Below are 20,235 nucleotides of genomic sequence, written 5' to 3'. Positions count from 1 at the left end.
TATAGAAGAACTAATCGAAGAATTCAAATAGAGAAAAATATTCAACGAGTGACCGGTCAACACATTAATTCACGAATGCGCGTAGCGCATGAGTTAATTATCAGTGTTGTTCGGTATTTTTCAATATTTGAATTCTTTAATTAGTTATTCTTTTTAGTACATTGGCAAATGGCTTTTTTTTTTTAAAAGAAATTAATGTAAAACATGCAAGGAACTATATCTTTTTTCTACGCATTCACAATTTGTTTTGATCCGCCGAAATCGACGTCTTGACAAAGCCTATTGTTGTATGCCGTCAGAGAGTGACATAACCACGTTTATTTCACATGTGAAATTATCGGTTTTTATTTAACTGGGAAATCAATGTAATTCATTACAACCAATGTAATAAAATTCCATAACATCTTTGCAGACATTAGTATTCTAACTGACACAAGAATTGTAAGATTCAAGCGTGACTTTTTAATATGTCATTATGACTGTTTGGTGATTAATCTTGCTGTCCATTGATCTGCTTAAGTTGTATCAATATAATGATATTGCAGCTAAAGATGTGCTCATCTTTTTTTTAATATATTCAGTCAGATGACCTTAAAAGTGTTTAAATATCTCCTACAGTGTAACTTTTACGATTAAATGTATCTGTTTGAGTGTCTTTTGATAATAAACTCAAGAACAGACCATTCATTGTTTTTTTAAGGTCATGAGGTGTTTTTTGTACGTACAACTTTGAAAGACTTCAATCAAACACAGACTATACAAGACCGATTTTTGTTTTCAATTTAGATATTTAAATAAATAACTTTACCAAATTTTCATCGGAGTTTTCTTCACACTTTTTAACTTAAAGATGAACAATGATGAATATTTTATTATTGGTCTTCAGTTATTTTTCATTCACCTTTGATGTTTTGTGCTGTTATCATATAAAAAGTATTGCCAATTTGATATTAGCATTTGCATATCAAATCTACATGCAGTCGCGAACTGCCTATGTTTAAATTCTTTTTTTGCAAGATAATTATTTGTATTTTGCAGGAAGGTATTTAACATTGTTGAACACAGGATAATAATGATAAAGACATATAAATATATCGCACGACAGAAGGTCTTCTAAAAAAATGGCTGCCATTTCTGAAGAAGAGGAGAATTGTGTCCGATTAGTGTTGTTACTGAAAGGAGTGTCACCCAGAGCAGTCCGTATATTTTTTGACAGAGAATTTTCACCTACTTGCCTACAATCAACGCTTAGTAAAAACTACAACACCCTTTGTGATCTTCATAAAAAGAGAATATTGAACCAAGCTCAGTGGAATATTTTGTTTCCGGGAAGTGGTATGTTTTTGTAACTGCTGGAAATTTTTGTTATCCTGTATTGATATAGGTCTGCTAAGTCAACATGCTTCTGGTTCATACATTTACTAATTTAAGATAACAAATAATCGAATCTTCCTCTCCTCCACTTGTATATCTGTTCCCAAATGCGTCCATACCCAGAGAATACCTCACAGAAAGCTTTGGACTTGGTAGTATTATTTGAGCAAGGTTCCAGAAAAAAAATTAAAATTATAACTAACACTTTCGTTAAGTATGATATTCACAATTAGTTCAGCATTTTTTTTTAAATCTCTGGAATTTCCGCAACGATTTAAGATACCTTTGTCTTAAATATTGATGTACTGCGTTTCCAGAAAATATTTGAAAAACGATCGACTATTTCAAATCTTTATTTGTTGAGTCACAACAGTTTACTAAAAAAAATAAAAACATTTAGAGTCAGGATCTATATGCTTTCGTCGGCGTTTGACGTCAGGCTTTGCTTCCTGAAATTGTTTACATTGTACCAATAGTCATGGGACTTCGTTGTATTAGCATATTGATGTCACAATCGCACTATCATTTTCTATGTTCAGTTGACCATTAAAGTGGTTTCAAAACTCTATTTTGACATTCATATCATAGGGAACATGTTTTATTTTAGTTTCAAGGTAATCGGAATTCATTAAAACTACCTTGGCCAAACACTTTGACCTGAAGCTGGACAGACGATCCGACGGACTGAAGGACGAACGAACGGACGCACAGACAGATAAAAATAATGCCCCTCTACTGTCGTGGGTAATCAATTAAAAAAAAATGTGAGACAAGTGTCTTCCGTAGTCTTAATAAAACATTTTAATAAGCATTCTGTGGTCACATTGTTGTTTTTTTCGTTATTAGGCTTTCACTATTGCCTCCAAATATTATCTCATTTGAAAATGTATTTTGGAGGCATATTATCTTGGATTTTTGTAATTTTATTTGCAAGAAAAGGTTTTTTTTAAAGATAATTGCAGATTATTTAGTCTTCAGAATCGTTATTAGATTTCTCCAGAAACATGTACCATGTAAAAATTCACTGCATATGTTTGTGCTTCGAATGTTTGTGTACAAGTTTGTATGATAGTTAGATTTTTTAAGCTAATGACAGCTTTTATATAAATTCATATTCAATTTAGTAAACGTGTAGTGCATGGAAACCGAAAAACCGACTAATATATCAATCTAATAGTTCATACAGGGAAATTTTTTGGTGTTTTTGTTAGTATAAATAAAGAAAAAAAATTCCTAAACTTAACAACAATCCGACATCATGTTTCTTTAATTAACGGAAAATAAAGAGTAAGATTAAGAGTTTCGAACATGTATCAAGCTATCAGGTGCTCTCGCTTGCTTACATCGCCCGTTGAATAAACTTGAAATATCCTTCTTAGAATTATTTTTAGGACTTGAAAGAATGAAACTATTCTTTTCTCGTTAGATTATTTCTTATAATATGACTACTTTTGTTTTGATGATGAACATTATAAATATATGTAGAAATATAGATTTTGTCTTGAAACCAACCTGTGTGTTTGTATCACAAATTCCTTCTTTAACTCAATGGAAAACAATAAATAAAAGTGCAATTGGTGGCAAGTTTTTATCCTTCAGGTCCCCGCTATTTTATGCGAAATTCTGGTTCATCATCTTCCTCTGGTGGCAAAACCCAAAAGTACGGCGTTCGATTAGGGTTGAAGCCGTCCATTTTCCTAATCAAGACCTCCGCATTATAAAGTCATTTTTATTATTACGTAACGTCAAAATTCCGTTGACCTTTGGGCCTCAGCATGGCACTCAGCGGTAGTGTTTTTGAATAGGCCGGATAGCCCGTATGGCAGAGAAAATGTTAATGTCATTTCAAAACATACGAATAAAACATTGCATACGAATAAAACGCAAAAGCGGAAAGTTTTTCCGTTGTGTTCACCTTCTAAACTCGGATTGCATTAAAATGTAGTTTTCAGGAAGTTGTTCATTTTTTAAAAATTTTCTATTGCATTATTCGCACATTTACTGATTCCAGCAAGTCAACATGGTTGCGCCTTGGTAAACATATGTCAATAGTGAGTTTTACGGTAGCATACATGAAATGAATGTAAATTAAAAATTGAAAATATTGGCCTTGAGAATTCAAAGAATCAATCACATTTTTTCTAGCTGTTATGTTGTCTGATAGTTAGATTTTTTAAGCTAATGACAGCTGTATTATAAATTCATATTCAATTTAGTAAACGTGTAGTGCATGGAAACCGAAAAACCGACTAATATATCAATCCAATAGTTCATACAGGGAAATTTTTTGGTGTTTTTGTTAGTATAAATAAAGAAAAAAAATTCCTAAACTAAACAACAATCCGACATCATGTTTCTTTAATTAACGGAAAATAAAGATTTTCGAACATGTATCAAGCTATCAGGTGCTCTCGCTTGCTTACATCTCCCGTTGAATAAACTTGAAATATCCTTCTTAGAAATTTTTTTAGGACTTGAAAGAATGAAACTATTCTTTTCTCGTTAGATTATTTCTTATAATATGACTACTTTTGTTTTGATGATGAACATTATAAATATATGTAGAAATATAGATTTTGTCTTGAAACCAACCTGTGTGTTTGTATCACAAATTCCTTCTTTAACTCAATGGAAAACAATAAATAAAAGTGCTATTGGTGGCAAGTTTTTATCCTTCAGGTCCCCGCTATTTTATGCGAAATTCTGGTTCATCATCTTCCTCTGGTGGCAAAACCCAAAAGTACGGCGTTCGATTAGGGTTGAAGCCGTCCATTTTCCTAATCAAGACCTCCGCATTATAGAGTCATTTTTATTATTACGTAACGTCAAAATTCCGTTGACCTTTGGGCCTCAGCATGGCACTCAACGGTAGTGTTTTTGAATAGGCCGGATAGCCCGTATGGCAGAGAAAATGTTAATGTCATTTCAAAACATACGAATAAAACATTGCATACGAATAAAACGCAAAAGTGGAAAGTTTTTCCGTTGTGTTCACCTTCTAAACTCGGATTGCATTAAAATGTAGTTTTCAGGAAGTTGTTCATTTTTTAAAAATTTTCTATTGCATTATTCGCACATTTACTGATTCCAGCAAGTCAACATGGTTGCGCCTTGGTAAACATATGTCAATAGTGAGTTTTACGGTAGCATACATGAAATGAATGTAAATTAAAAATTGAAAATATTGGCCTTGAGAATTCAAAGAATCAATCACATTTTTTTCTAGCTGTTATGTTGTCTGATAGTTAGGTTTTTTAAGCTAATGACAGCTTTTTTATAAATTCATATTCAATTTAGTAAACGTGTAGTGCATGGAAACCGAAAAACCGACTAATATATCAATCTAATAGTTCATACAGGGAAATTTTTTGGTGTTTTTGTTAGTATAAATAAAGAAAAAAAATTCCTAAACTAAACAACAATCCGACATCATGTTTCTTTAATTAACGGAAAATAAAGATTTTCGAACATGTATCAAGCTATCAGGTGCTCTTGCTTGCTTACATCTCCCGTTGAATAAACTTGAAATATCCTTCTTAGAATTATTTTTAGGACTTGAAAGAATGAAACTATTCTTTTCTCGTTAGATTATTTCTTATAATATGACTACTTTTGTTTTGATGATGAACATTATAAATATATGTAGAAATATAGATTTTGTCTTGAAACCAACCTGTGTGTTTGTATCACAAATTCCTTCTTTAACTCATTGGAAAACAATAAATAAAAGTGCTATTGGTGGCAAGTTTTTATCCTTCAGGTCCCCGCTATTTTATGCGAAATTCTGGTTCATCATCTTCCTCTGGTGGCAAAACCCAAAAATACGGCGTTCGATTAGGGTTGAAGCCGTCCATTTTCCTAATCAAGACCTCAGCATTATAAAGTCATTTTTATTATTACGTAACGTCAAAATTCCGTTGACCTTTGGGCCTCAGCATGGCACTCAACGGTAGTGTTTTTGAATAGGCCGGATAGCCCGTATGGCAGAGAAAATGTTAATGTCATTTCAAAACATACGAATAAAACATTGCATACGAATAAAACGCCAAAGCGGAAAGTTTTTCCGTTGTGTTCACCTTCTAAACTCGGATTGCATTAAAAGTTAGTTTTCAGGAAGTTGTTCATTTTTTAAAAATTTTCTATTGCATTATTCGCACATTTACTGATTCCAGCAAGTCAACATGGTTGCGCCTTGGTAAACATATGTCAATAGTGAGTTTTACGGTAGCATTCATGAAATAAATGTAAATTAAAAATTGAAAATATTGGCCTTGAGAATTCAAAGAATCAATCACATTTTTTCTAGCTGTTATGTAAGAAATGATTCATACAAGCTACAGATTAAGTGGGTGTTTTTTTGCATTTATCTTACATTGGATTGAATTGAACAGCCACACTCATGGCATACACATCCTCGCTTCAGTTTTTTAATGACCGTTTTCGTCCTTTTAGAATAGAAATAGTTCATAGAAGCCATAGAATTGTTCTTAATTTACACATGACCTGTGTCGTGATATTCGTTAAGTATATCCCTTGTTAACGTTCAGAATAAAACTCGAATATCACGGCCTAGGCCATGTGTAAATTTCTTCAAACAAATTTATGACTTCCTTGAATTATTTCTTAAGGTTTATAGATATAGGAAGATGTGGTGTGAGTGCCAATGAGACAACTCTCCATACAAATAACAATTTAAAAAGTAAACCATTATAGTACGGCCTTCAACACGGAGCCTTGGCTCACACCGAACAACAAGCTATAAAGGGCCCCAAAATTACTAGTGTAAAACCATTCAAACGGCAAAATCAACGGTCTAATCTATATAAACAAAACGAGAAACGAGCAACACGTATATATTACATAAACAAACGACACTACTGTACATCAGATTCCTGACTTAGGACAGGTGCAAACATTTGCAGCGGGATTAAACGTTTTAACGGATCCAAACCTTCTCCCTTTTTCTGAAACAATAGCATAACATCACAACAAAGAAAAACATACGATAAAATATCAATTGGCAGACTTAACTCAATCAAAAAACGTATGATTAAACAATGAACGAATAAATTTGATCTGCGATATCTGAATACAAATGCACAGTTAATTAAATATTAGAGACAAACATTATGACCTCTTCTGTAGCCATTTTTGTACGATCTTTTCAAACTTCAATTGTATCAAAACTACAGATATAACGAATAATAGAGATAGGCCATTTTGTACATACACCAAGGGGAAGCTTGATGCAAAGCATCATTATTTACTGTTTCATTTCATTTGATAGATAACGAGTACTTTGTGGCAAATAAACCAAGACTTTTATAGAAAATCCACAGCCTTTAATACAGAGATGTTTGTTATAAAATTTGAAACATAGATTACTCTCTTGCTTTTCTATGATGTGCCAGTGTTTTTTTTTACAAAAAGTTCTAACCAACCTGTAAATTCAAAAATACCTCCTGCTGAGTCACTAAAATCGAGCGCACCCTAAAAGGTGTACTTGATTTGGTCCATATTTTTATTTGTTTTAACCAATAACTACATTAATAAACTTGTTTTAATGAAATCAATGCTAGCACTGCATGCAATAATACTATATCTATCAGTGATCAAATTGCCAAATATGAGAGTACAAGGATAAAGGATGTGGATTTTCTATAAAAATTTCCATATGTTTAGCATTGAATCAACACCCATTACAAACGTATTTGATTTGGTAAATAAACATTATTTTTACTACTTTTGTATTTATATTTCTCTAAGCTATGTTCAATCAAGATGTATTGAATGTTCCCAGTCATAATCGATGGAAGAATAACAACTAGGACCACTCAACCATTGCTTTATTATTCACCATTAAGCCCTAATTAAAACCATACAATAATTTTTCTCTCTTAAACCAAAGAAGGTCTCGGGTAGACTTTTGGATGAAAAACAGCACCAGTGTTTCTTTGCATTTATCTTTTCTTCAATGTTTCATTGGCACTCATAGCACTCATAGCACATCTCTTATGTCTATTGTATATAAGAATGTTGTGTTATGAATAAATACACGTTTTCTGGTCAGTGTTATTGCGATCTTAATTCATGCCTTTTCAAGTCTTGAGAAACTGGATTGAGTCAAATTTGGCGTTACGTCATAGATGGTGAAACGTCAACGTGGGTAATTTGCATAGCGAGGTCAGTAGTCCCAATCCTTGAAAATGTGGCAGTCAAGTGATACATTTTAATACTGAGTGTAAATGATTGGCATTATAGGACAAAATCGTTAATGAATTTCATATTTAATTACAAATATCATGGATAATCTACAGAATTCAATATTTCACAAGGAGTAATCATGGAACTAAGGAAAACTTGCGTGAAGTTCCCCCTGATAATGGTTAGCAACGTCCGGGGATATGGGTTAGCAACACCCAGGGGTATGGGTTTTGTAACGACGTGCGTTAACCAATCAAAATCCTAGATATATACTAAGCCGGGGATAATATTTTATTAGATAATTTCATATGAATTCTGCTGATGTCAAATTGCTCTATAAAGATAAATATCTAGAATATTCCTGTTTAATATATGATAAAATTGAGAATGGAAATGGGGAATGTGTCAAAAAGACAACAACCAGGCCAAAGAGCAGACCACATAGTATACTTACTGTAAAAACAGTAAAGTGTTGTATTTTACAGGAGGTATTCTTGATTCCAAACTTATTGATGTCACCTTGATGATTTGTTTGATCAGAAACCTGACTTCTATCATTCCTCCCAGTAATGGGTTTGACAAACTACCACTACCAGGGGAGACAACTCCTGGACCTGATCTTGCAAGAATAAAGTGGTACAGAAACATCCTAGCTCATCATGACAGTGATAATATAGACACTGCTTATTTCAACACAGCATGGAAAGATATTTCAGATGTAAGCATTATTTTCTATATACAATGTAAAATGTAAAATAAAAAAAAAGACGATCTCCAATGAAAATTCAAATCTGAAAATCCTTGGTCAAATGGCAATATCAGAATCCCGAACATATCATTTGCACATTAAACGAATGGAAAACCACTATCATATTAATGACTTGATACATACATTTCCTTATGTAAAATATAATGGATTACACCTGGTTTTATAGCTAGCTAAACCTCTTTTTTGTATAAAGGAAAATCTCAAAAATACTGAACTCCAAGGACAATTCTAAACGGTAAGTAATTAATCAAATGTCAAAATCAAAAGCTTAAACTCTTCAAACGAATTGATAACAACTTTCCTGACTTGGTACAGGCATTTTTTATGTAGAAATTGATAAAGAAAACCTGGTTTTATAACTAGCTAAACCTCTCACGCGCAGGACACTGCCATCAAATTGCATTTTATACTGCACTCGTTCTATTTGAGCAGTCAAAATGCGTTGACTGTATATTTCTATGTCATATACAGTCACTGACCCGATATCACTTTTCCTCATGAATATTTAAATAGAAACTGCCGAAATAATATTGAATTATTCATACGACTCCTTCAACCTGTTCTTGTTTCAAATGCATACAACGATGCGTGGAACGACTTATACCATTGTTTCTTTTGCAATTATTGGAAAAACATATTTAATTTGTTATATTTTTTGTGCAACCTATAAATCATTATGTTTTATGCTTATGGTTGATATCTAAGTGACATACTCCAACGATTTCGTTCACCATCGAGTGTTGGTTTCAACAGGTAAATGTAAATTTCATTGTGTTGTATATTTCTCCGCGAGCATGATGTGAGGCCTTTCTAAAGGGTATTTTCCCCAATATTTAAATCAAATAAATAACCTAAACGCATTAAACAAATTTTTTTTAAATTGCAGTATAAAGACAATAATAGTGCATTGACTTGACATATCAACGATATAAGGATTCGGCCCGAAACGGGGAAATAGCTCGACACAGCCTCGCATTTCCCCGTTTCTAAGCCTCATCCTTATATCGTTGATATGTCAAGTCAATGCACTATTATTGTCTATATATGACAGTCGCATATTTCATTTTATAACAGTTTCATAAAATTCCATTATATTGACAACAATGTGTGAACAAAACAAACAGATATAATAGGTAAATTGTAAGTTCATATGAGAACATATTATATATTTGTAGATAAGCATGCACTATAACGCGCTTTTAATACTGAACAACACTGTACTGAGTAAAGTGAACTCAGAGTCCTGGAATACAAGAAAATTGCGTTATATAATTGTACCAAGAATCTTACGAAAGAACAAACAGACACGACACATATAACATAGATAAAAAATGTGATGAAATATGATATATGTACTTTCCAACACATTTAAGAATTAAGTTAGTATGGCCTTCTATTAAAATTAGTGTATAAAACCTGGATTTATAGCAAGCTAAACCTCTCACTCGTATGACACAGCCATCAAATTCCATTATATGACAGTCGCATATTTCATTGTATGACAGTGATACTATCGAGGCATATGCATGTGTTGATAGTTTATTGATTATTCATTCTAGGCTGTTGGTCGATTAGGAGGTCAACAAATTATCCAAGAGTGTATAGAGTTAAAAGTGAAAGTATTAGATAAGTCGAAAGAGGAAATTATTTTGGATATGAAAAAATCGAAGGAGGAGATGAAAGAGCTTAAGCAAACAATGATAGGTTTGAAGATTGAACACAAAAGGGTGACGATAAACCTGAGAGAGGTGCAAGATTCAATCAGTAAGTTACAGACTGAACACTCAAAAGTAACAGAAAATCTGACGGCATTTCAAGATTCCCACATTACTTTACAGATTGAATACTCAAAACTGACGGAAAATCTGAAGGACGTTCAAGGTTCGATCAGCACTTTAAGAACGGAACACTCAAATGTCAAAGAGGAAATATTGATTTTAAAAGACACGATCCCATTGGATATTAAAGGTACAGAATGTATATTTTACTCAGCTAAAGAAAAATAAAGGGTGTGACATAATGTTCATAATTTTACCCTTTTCCTTTTTTAATGAATATTTGGTAGTTTTTTTTTCAAATTTGATACTTCATGCATTTAGAAAATCGCATGAACTCCAATTAGGTGCTAGACTTATGCTCATCAACTTCATACTTTATTTGGCCTTTTAAACATTTTTTTTACTCGAGCGTCACTGATGGGTCCTTAGTAGAAGAAACGCGCGTCTTGAATAAACATATTTTTTTAATCCTGGTATATAGGGTGAGTTTATTTATTTGTCGACAGGGAAAGCATCACTGGCATTGCATGCATTACATCAGTTATTCCGACTAACGAATCTGTATATGAGCATGAATCAGCGTTAAGTTTAAATTGGCAATGACAGGCAGAAGCTACCCAATGGATGATCAAGCTCATAAGTCGAACACAAACTGACAAATGCTATGGGGAAAGCCGAAATAAAGATAACTCTACAAAATTCAACATAGGAAACTAAATACTGAGCAACACGAACCCCAACAAGAACTACAGGGAAGTGTTATTTTGAAGATCCTGCTCAATATGTGTCATCCGTCATGTTGCTATAAACGTAAGAGCAAACTGTTTCTATAAAAGGACAGGTCAAGATAGTTAAAACAAAGTTACTGTTAAAATAGTCGATGTCAAAGCCTTATTTTTTATCCAGCACTTTTGTAGTTGTATTAATTGGAATTGGATTGCAATTAATTGTACATAATATAGGAAGATGTGGTTTGAGTGCCAATAAGACAACTCTCAATCCAAGTCACAATTTATAAAAGTAAGCAACTATAGGTCAAGGTACTGTCTTCAACATGGATACATCTGTTGTAGGGTTGTCACTGACTCAGACGTACTTATAAATATAATTATTTTCTGTGACTGTATCTTACATTCATTTGTAGGATCCTTTACTATAGATAATTTAGCTGATCTGTAACAATAACATCTTCATGCCTTATATATCATGTACTGCAGTACGCCGCTAGATTAAAACTGACGTGGAAAGGTAACACACGGCCAGCGAAAGCTCTTTTTTATGAGAGCCCAGGTGGTCGTGTGGTCTAGCGGGACGGCTGAAGTGCAGGCGATTTGGTGTCACGATATCACAGTAGCATGGGTTCGAATCCCGGCGAGGGAAGAACCAAAAATTTGCGAAAGCAAATTTATAGATCTAACATTGTTGGGTTGATGTTTAGACGAGTTGTATATACATTATGTACACAGCCATGTATCACCATTATTGATGGCGATCCGATGGATAATCTGTTGTAGGGTTGTCACTGACTCAGACGTACTTATAAATATAATTATTTTCTGTGACTGTATCTTACATTCATTTGTAGGATCCTTTACTATAGATAATTTAGCTGATCTGTAACAATAACATCTTCATGCCTTATATATCATGTACTGCAGTACGCCGCTAGATTAAAACTGACGTGGAAAGGTAACACACGGCCAGCGAAAGCTCTTTTTTTGAGAGCCCAGGTGGTCGTGTGGTCTAGCGGGACGGCTGCAGTGCAGGCGATTTGGTGTCACGATATCACAGTAGCATGGGTTCGAATCCCGGCGAGGGAAGAACCAAAAATTTGAGAAAGCAAATTTATAGATCTAACATTGTTGGGTTGATGTTTAGACGAGTTGTATATACATTATGTACACAGCCATGTATCACCATTATTGATGGCGATCCGATGGATACATCTGTTGTAGGGTTGTCACTGACTCAGACGTACTTATAAATATAATTATTTTCTGTGACTGTATCTTACATTCATTTGTAGGATCCTTTACTATAGATAATTTAGCTGATCTGTAACAATAACATCTTCATGCCTTATATATCATGTACTGCAGTACGCCGCTAGATTAAAACTGACGTGGAAAGGTAACACACGGCCAGCGAAAGCTCTTTTTTTGAGAGCCCAGGTGGTCGTGTGGTCTAGCGGGACGGCTGCAGTGCAGGCGATTTGGTGTCACGATATCACAGTAGCATGGGTTCGAATCCCGGCGAGGGAAGAACCAAAAATTTGCGAAAGCAAATTTATAGATCTAACATTGTTGGGTTGATGTTTAGACGAGTTGTATATACATTATGTACACAGCCATGTATCACCATCATTGATGGCGATCCGATGGATACATCTGTTGTAGGGTTGTCACTGACTCAGACGTACTTATAAATATAATTATTTTCTGTGACTGTATCTTACATTCATTTGTAGGATCCTTTACTATAGATAATTTAGCTGATCTGTAACAATAACATCTTCATGCCTTATATATCATGTACTGCAGTACGCCGCTAGATTAAAACTGACGTGGAAAGGTAACACACGGCCAGCGAAAGCTCTTTTTTATGAGAGCCCAGGTGGTCGTGTGGTCTAGCGGGACGGCTGAAGTGCAGGCGATTTGGTGTCACGATATCACAGTAGCATGGGTTCGAATCCCGGCGAGGGAAGAACCAAAAATTTGCGAAAGCAAATTTATAGATCTAACATTGTTGGGTTGATGTTTAGACGAGTTGTATATACATTATGTACACAGCCATGTATCACCATTATTGATGGCGATCCGATGGATAATCTGTTGTAGGGTTGTCACTGACTCAGACGTACTTATAAATATAATTATTTTCTGTGACTGTATCTTACATTCATTTGTAGGATCCTTTACTATAGATAATTTAGCTGATTTGTAACAATAACATCTTCATGCCTTATATATCATGTACTGCAGTACGCCGCTAGATTAAAACTGACGTGGAAAGGTAACACACGGCCAGCGAAAGCTCTTTTTTTGAGAGCCCAGGTGGTCGTGTGGTCTAGCGGGACGGCTGCAGTGCAGGCGATTTGGTGTCACGATATCACAGTAGCATGGGTTCGAATCCCGGCGAGGGAAGAACCAAAAATTTGAGAAAGCAAATTTATAGATCTAACATTGTTGGGTTGATGTTTAGACGAGTTGTATATACATTATGTACACAGCCATGTATCACCATTATTGATGGCGATCCGATGGATACATCTGTTGTAGGGTTGTCACTGACTCAGACGTACTTATAAATATAATTATTTTCTGTGACTGTATCTTACATTCATTTGTAGGATCCTTTACTATAGATAATTTAGCTGATCTGTAACAATAACATCTTCATGCCTTATATATCATGTACTGCAGTACGCCGCTAGATTAAAACTGACGTGGAAAGGTAACACACGGCCAGCGAAAGCTCTTTTTTTGAGAGCCCAGGTGGTCGTGTGGTCTAGCGGGACGGCTGCAGTGCAGGCGATTTGGTGTCACGATATCACAGTAGCATGGGTTCGAATTCCGGCGAGGGAAGAATCAAAAATTTGCGAAAGCAAATTTACAGATCTAACATTGTTGGGTTGATGTTTAGACGAGTTGTATATATATATATATATATATATAAACGCCTAAAAAGTGTACATAACAACACCAATAACATAAAAAGAAACTATAAATGTAATTATTTATAAATATTTCGGATAACAGATATCCTTCATCGGTATATATGATTGTGATGTTGAATGAATCAATTATCAGTCTACTTAGATTAAGCTGTTACAATCTTGAAATTTATCCAATAAAAAAAACCCCGAACATCAGTTAAGACGCTTGCACAATTCTAAAAATTTGATAAACACGACATAGGTTATATGACCAATTACATACATCAGAGAGTTCAAATATATGCTTTAAAGAAAAAATAATAATGTGCGATATGAACTAGCACAATTCTAAAGCTTTAACGGTGTCGACAATTATGATGTTACAAGAAAAATTGCGTCAAAAAGAATTAAAAAAAAAACAGCACTGAACGGTCTAAATTTGTAAATATTTCAGATTTGACAACGGTAGTATAGTTACATTAGAGTCTGCGATGTTTAAAAATAACAAATTATTCAGACGAAATAACATAAAATATATATATAGGCGTAAAAAATAATTTTCACATGTGCAGATATATATATTCATTAAATAAAATAATAAAATAAGTAAAACGTTAACAGTTCCATTCTATCGATTTCATCCTTCCATTGGGACTCTTCAGGATAACTGATGTAGTGTCGCTATAGGCGACGTCGTTAAGGAGGTTTATGACGTTCCGTCATTGTTCGTTATTAAAAGTTCTCGGGATTTAATTTTGATCGGAACGTTGTTATGAAATAACGTTCCATCTCTTTTCTATATGCTTCATCCCGTCTACATTTAAAAATAGGCATTATTTGAAAATGCTTTTTACCACAAATGTCAAGATGGGCACTAATTGGCGAAATTCTGTATTGTGGGTGTTTTATTTGTTCTTTGTGAACTCGCACCCGTTCACAGAGGCTATTCCCGGTCTGTCCAATATAATTTTCGTGACAACCAGGACATGTGACGCAGTAAATAAAGTTTGTTGTCTTACATGTCATATTGGCGTTCACATGAAATTTTTTGCCATCTTTAAATGATTTCATTTTACCCGTTTCTAAATATTTCGTATCTTGGCCACAAACACCGCATCTTGAATCTCCGCAAGACTTTATTTCAAAGTCATTAACCTTCGGTTCGAACCGAGCTCTGGTTAAGTGTTTCTTTAAGTTTTTAGGTTGTCTTCGGCTGTAGATTAAGTTTTTTTCCGGTATCAATTTTTTCATAGTTTCACTTTCGTGTAGAATCGGAAGGTTTGATTTAATTGTATTAAAAACGTTTGGTAAATACGGGTCATGTGTACTAACAAACGGTATTTTCTTTAAGGTTTCGTCCGTGTCTTTCACTTTCGGGGTTCGTAATTCTTGAAGTGTCAAGAGTTTAGATTTTCGAATTCCACTTTCGATTAAACCCTCTGGGTATAGCTGTTGTGTCAAATAGCCTTTTAATTCCTTCAAACGTACTTCTCGAATGTTATGGTCAGATACTATAGCACAAATCCGTCTTGCCATACAGTAAGGTATATTTCGTTTTGTATGGGACGGATGACACGAATGAAAATTTAAGTATTGATGGGTGTCTGTGGATTTATAATAAATATCCGTTGTTATATGTCTGCCTGATTTTAAGATGAGGATATCCAAAAATGGTAGTTGTGTGTCACTGGTTTCCATGGTGAATTTAATTGACGGATGTAAGGAGTTGATAAGATCTTTAAATTTATATAAATCCTTTTCTGATCTGCTCCAAAATATTATACAGTCATCTAAATATCTTTTCCAAAATTTAATGACATAATCACAGAAATTTTGATCGAATTGGACAGATATTTGTCGATACATCTGTTGCTCTAAGTATCCCATCACTAAATTTGCGTATGTGGGGACAACTTTAGTTCCCATGGCTGTACCTTTAATTTGTCTGTATTTGTTTCCGTCGAAATAAAATGTATTTTCTTCCAGAACTATTTTGGTAGCTTCTAGTATGAAGTTTGTTTCAAATCTACTGTCAATTTCATCCCGTTTTTCTTCGATCCAGTATTTTACGGCTGTAAGACCTAGATCATGGGGAATATTTGTGTATAGACTTGTAACATCAAAGCTTGTTAATAGTGTTTCTTCCGGAACTATGGCAGGAATGTGATTTAAAAATTCCATATCATCTTTGATATAACTTGGAATTGACGGACATAGATGTTTGATAACAAGGTCGATAAAATGACTTTGAGTTAATGATTCCGGTCCGGCTATAATTAAAATTAAATCCCGAGAACTTTTAATAACGAACAATGACGGAACGTCATAAACCTCCTTAACGACATCGCCTATAGCGACACTACATCAGTTATCCTGAAGAGTCCCAATGGAAGGATGAAATCGATAGAATGGAACTGTTAACTTTTTACTTATTTTATTATTTTATTTAATGAATATATATATATATATATATATATATATATATATATATATATATATATATATATATAAACGCCTAAAAAGTGTACATAACAACACCAATGATATAAAAAGGAACTATAAATGTAATTATTTATAAATATTTCGGATAACAGATATCCTTCGTCAGTCAGATTCTGATGTTAAATGAAACATCTTTAAGTCTTCTTAGATTAAACTTTTACTAAATCTTGAAATTTATACAATAAAAAAGGCAAACCGAACATCAGTTAAGGTGTCAGACCAGCAATTACTCCCTCCAATTTAGAACGTATGTAAAAGTAGTCCTACTTTGACACAAAATAGTGCTTTTGATGTCATTGCTTACTTAAACTAACCAATAAATTTGCAGAAATGAAACTTTTGGTGAAAGGGAAATATATTTAGACCATTTTGAGCCAAAATTCACTTGTCTATGAGTTTGCATTAAAAATTCAGGATTAATGCGCTACATAGTACACTAATTTAAGATTTCCAGAAAACCGGGAGTTATTTTGGTAGTACCTGTCTTTTCAAAATCAGAAATTTGTTACAAGACTTTAAACATTGGTTGAAAATTGGCATGTAGGAAGGTGATACATGTACAATTCAGGATATACCTAGTTTCCTTGAAGTTAAACTTAAGGTAAAATATTTAGAAAGCTGTGAAAATTGCAAAATTTGGTTGAACAGATAGGGATTTTTAATTGGTGGTCTGACACCTTAAGACGCTTGCACCATTCTAAAAATTTGTTGAATATGACGTGGGAAAAATCGTTGACTATTATTCAGACGTTTTATATATATATATATATATATATATATATATATTACGGATTACAAATGTGGCGAGGTTTCTGATTGGATAACAACACAGAGATGTCATAATATATTCAGGAAACTGCCGGGGTATATACGACGTTTTTATCCCCAATTGGAACCTCAAAAACGTCATCATAAAACCGGTTACTATGTGACGTAGTCATAAGCTATCAGACTGTCAGAGGTTCACAGAGGGAAAATAATGACGTGCTTCAGTCAATAATACATTTTTGATACAAAATCACGCAATTAACACTTTTAATACTTTAATTTGATGTTAAAAGTGTTATTATAAATTATTACATACACGATAAAATTATGTTCACAGCAAATTAGAAAATCCTTTACGAACATATCAGGTTGGGTTTTTCAATATATATGTGTTGTCAACAAATACCTGCACTGGAAAATAACATTAAGTCAGGGGTAATCCGTAATATATATGTAATTCAGGTCTCAGAAAGGATATATACTGTGACATTCCCGGCTTAGGGGTTATATCCCCTTCGCCTTTGGCTCAGGGGATATAAACTCTAAGCCGGGAATGTCACAGTATATACCCTGTCTGAGACCTGAATAACATATAATGTATATATATTCATTTAGCTTCTCTGTTATGACTTTTGAACACCTTTATACTACTGTTGCTTTAATTAATGGAAACAATTGATATACTAGTATTTAGTTTAGAACTTTATACTGTTGTTTCGTGTGAGCGATTTTAAGATCTACCAGCATGCCTTTTACTGTTTGATGATGCTTTGTTGATTTTTCAGAGCGCATTAAAGATGATTTAGAAACATGGATAGAATCTGACAAAATGTTTTTTGAAACTAATGGAGAAAAAAGTGTTTTGAATTATATCAAAGAACATAATTTCATTGTTGTCACTGGAAGTGCAGGAGTAGGAAAATCATCATTAATGCATCGCGTTGCTCTAACGATGCAAACAGAAGGCTATGATATTTTTCCAGTATCAGGCCCTAAAGAAATCATCAAGTGGCACAATGTAAGTAAGCATATCATGTTTGTTGTTGATGATTTTTGTGGAAAATATACTTTAAATCTAAAGAGTTTTGAAAAGTGGAAAAATCGAATGGACCAAATCAAAACATTAGTGGAAATGAAAAAAGTTAAATTAATCATATCTTGCAGACTTCAAGTGTATAATGATACTAAGATGAAATGTTTGTCATTTTTTCAATCCAGTGAATGCAACCTTTTATCTGATAAACTACGTTTGTCAAAAACTGAAAAACAATCTATCGCCGAACTTTATCTCAAAAGAAACGCACCTATAGTCAATGATTTTTTAGACATGTTTGATTGTTTTCCACTTCTATGTCATTTGTGCAACGAAAACACCAAACTGAATATTGTTGATATCTTTAAAAATCCATTTATAGTTTATAAAGAAGAGATTGATAAATTACAGACAGAGGGAGCACATGACAAATATTGTGCACTTGCTTTGTGTGTAATGTTTAATAATAGTTTAAAAGAAAAATGGCTGACAGAAAATGTTGATAAAGATATAGAAACAATCATAAATAACACGTGTGAAGCTTGTAAAATTTCCAAGGGAACATCAAGATTACTCATAATGGATGAACTTGAATCCCTTATACATACATTTATCAGAAAAGATGGTGAAGAGTACCGAACTATTCATGACAAGCTATTTGACTTTCTTGCTTTTTACTTTGGAGGTGTTATGATTCACTGTTTAATTAAAAATGCCACTAGTAGTTTTATTCGTGAAAGATTTTTATTTGAAAGAAAACACAAGAGTGAGGAGTTTTTAATTATTGTACAAGAAAAATATAAGCAAATGTATATAGCCAGAATGGTAGATGACTGGTCAAGAGGACACGTTATTGATGTTTACTGCAACATCAACATGAACCTTCCAATCTTTAGAAAAAGATTCCTTTTACATCTTCAAAGTTTAGAAACATCACAACAGGAAAAACTCACTAGTTTATATGATATAAATAACAACAGCACTCCGTTAATACAGTGTTGTTTCATTGGAGATATTGATTTAGTTAAATGGTGTTTAAATTATTGCGTAGTTAATATAAACCATCGCAACGGGGATGGTATATCCGCTTTGTACATGGGCTGTTCATGTGGGCATAATGAATTAGTTCAAATGCTTATTAACAATAAGGCAGATATCAATCAGTGTACAACAGACGAAGCTTCACCTCTGTTCACTGCTTGTGAAAATGGACATATTAAAGTAGTTCAGATGCTTTTAGACAATAAGGCAGACATTGATAAATGTAGAGGTACTAGGGAATCACCTCTGTACATGGCTTGTCAGGGAGGACACGCTGCAGTAGTTCAAATGCTAAAAGACAATAATGCAGACATGAATAAGTGTGGAAATACTGGAAATTCTCCTCTGTTCATTGCTTGTCAGGAAGGACATAGTGAAGTAGTTCGGGTACTAATAGACAATAAAGCAGACATTAATAAGTGCAAACATACTGGTGAATCACCTCTATTCATTGCTTGCGAGGAAGGGCATACTGAAGTAGTTCAGATTCTAATAGACAATAAAGCAGACATTAATAAGTGCAAACATACTGGTGAATCGCCTATATACATTGCTTGTAAGGAAGGACATATTAAAGTAGTGCAAACATTAATAAACAATAAGGCAGACACAGATAAAGGCCCGAATGAAGAAACATCCCCTTTGTTGGTAGCCAGATATAATGGTTATATGGAGATTGTTGAATTGTTGTCAAATCAGACAATGAGAGAATATACAATTCTATACATTCGTTGCAAATAGCATGAATGAATAAACAAGTGATTGAATACAGTGCAACTTTATATGAACAAAAATTCTAAAAAAAATTAGATAAAAATAGTAAATAGATATAGGAAGATGTGCTATGAGTGAAAATGAGACAACTCTCCATCCAAGTAACAATTTATAAAAGTAAACCATTATAGGTCAAGGTAAAGTTCATAGATGAAACATTGTAAAAAAACGTTAAAAAGAAACATAATTATGTTTGTATCACAATTAAATGTAAAATAACAAAAAAACCGATCTCTAAGGAAAATTCAAAACAGAAAGTCCGGTATGAATTTGCAAAATCAAAAGCTTAAACACATCAACCGAAAACAACTGTTATATTCCTGACTTGGTACAGGAA

At 33.6% G+C, this 20,235-nt stretch overlaps 1 protein-coding gene across 1 annotated transcript; it reads left to right on the top strand.

Annotated features, from left to right (window-relative positions):
• The first annotated feature begins 1,121 nt into the window (after nucleotides 1–1,121).
• Nucleotides 1,122–19,865, top strand: LOC139493018 (uncharacterized). The gene is made up of 5 exons (XM_071281161.1): nucleotides 1,122–1,335; nucleotides 8,064–8,296; nucleotides 9,907–10,228; nucleotides 17,836–18,068; nucleotides 18,495–19,865. The coding sequence occupies exons 1-5, from the start codon at nucleotides 1,122–1,124 to the stop codon at nucleotides 19,863–19,865; spliced, it is 2,373 nt and encodes a 790-aa protein (XP_071137262.1).
• Nucleotides 19,866–20,235: the final 370 nt, after the last annotated feature.

The sequence above is a fragment of the Mytilus edulis genome, chromosome 10 (assembly GCF_963676685.1).
Source record: "Mytilus edulis chromosome 10, xbMytEdul2.2, whole genome shotgun sequence".
Classification (NCBI taxonomy): domain Eukaryota; kingdom Metazoa; phylum Mollusca; class Bivalvia; order Mytilida; family Mytilidae; genus Mytilus; species Mytilus edulis.
This window is presented reverse-complemented; position numbering and strand designations above follow the sequence as displayed.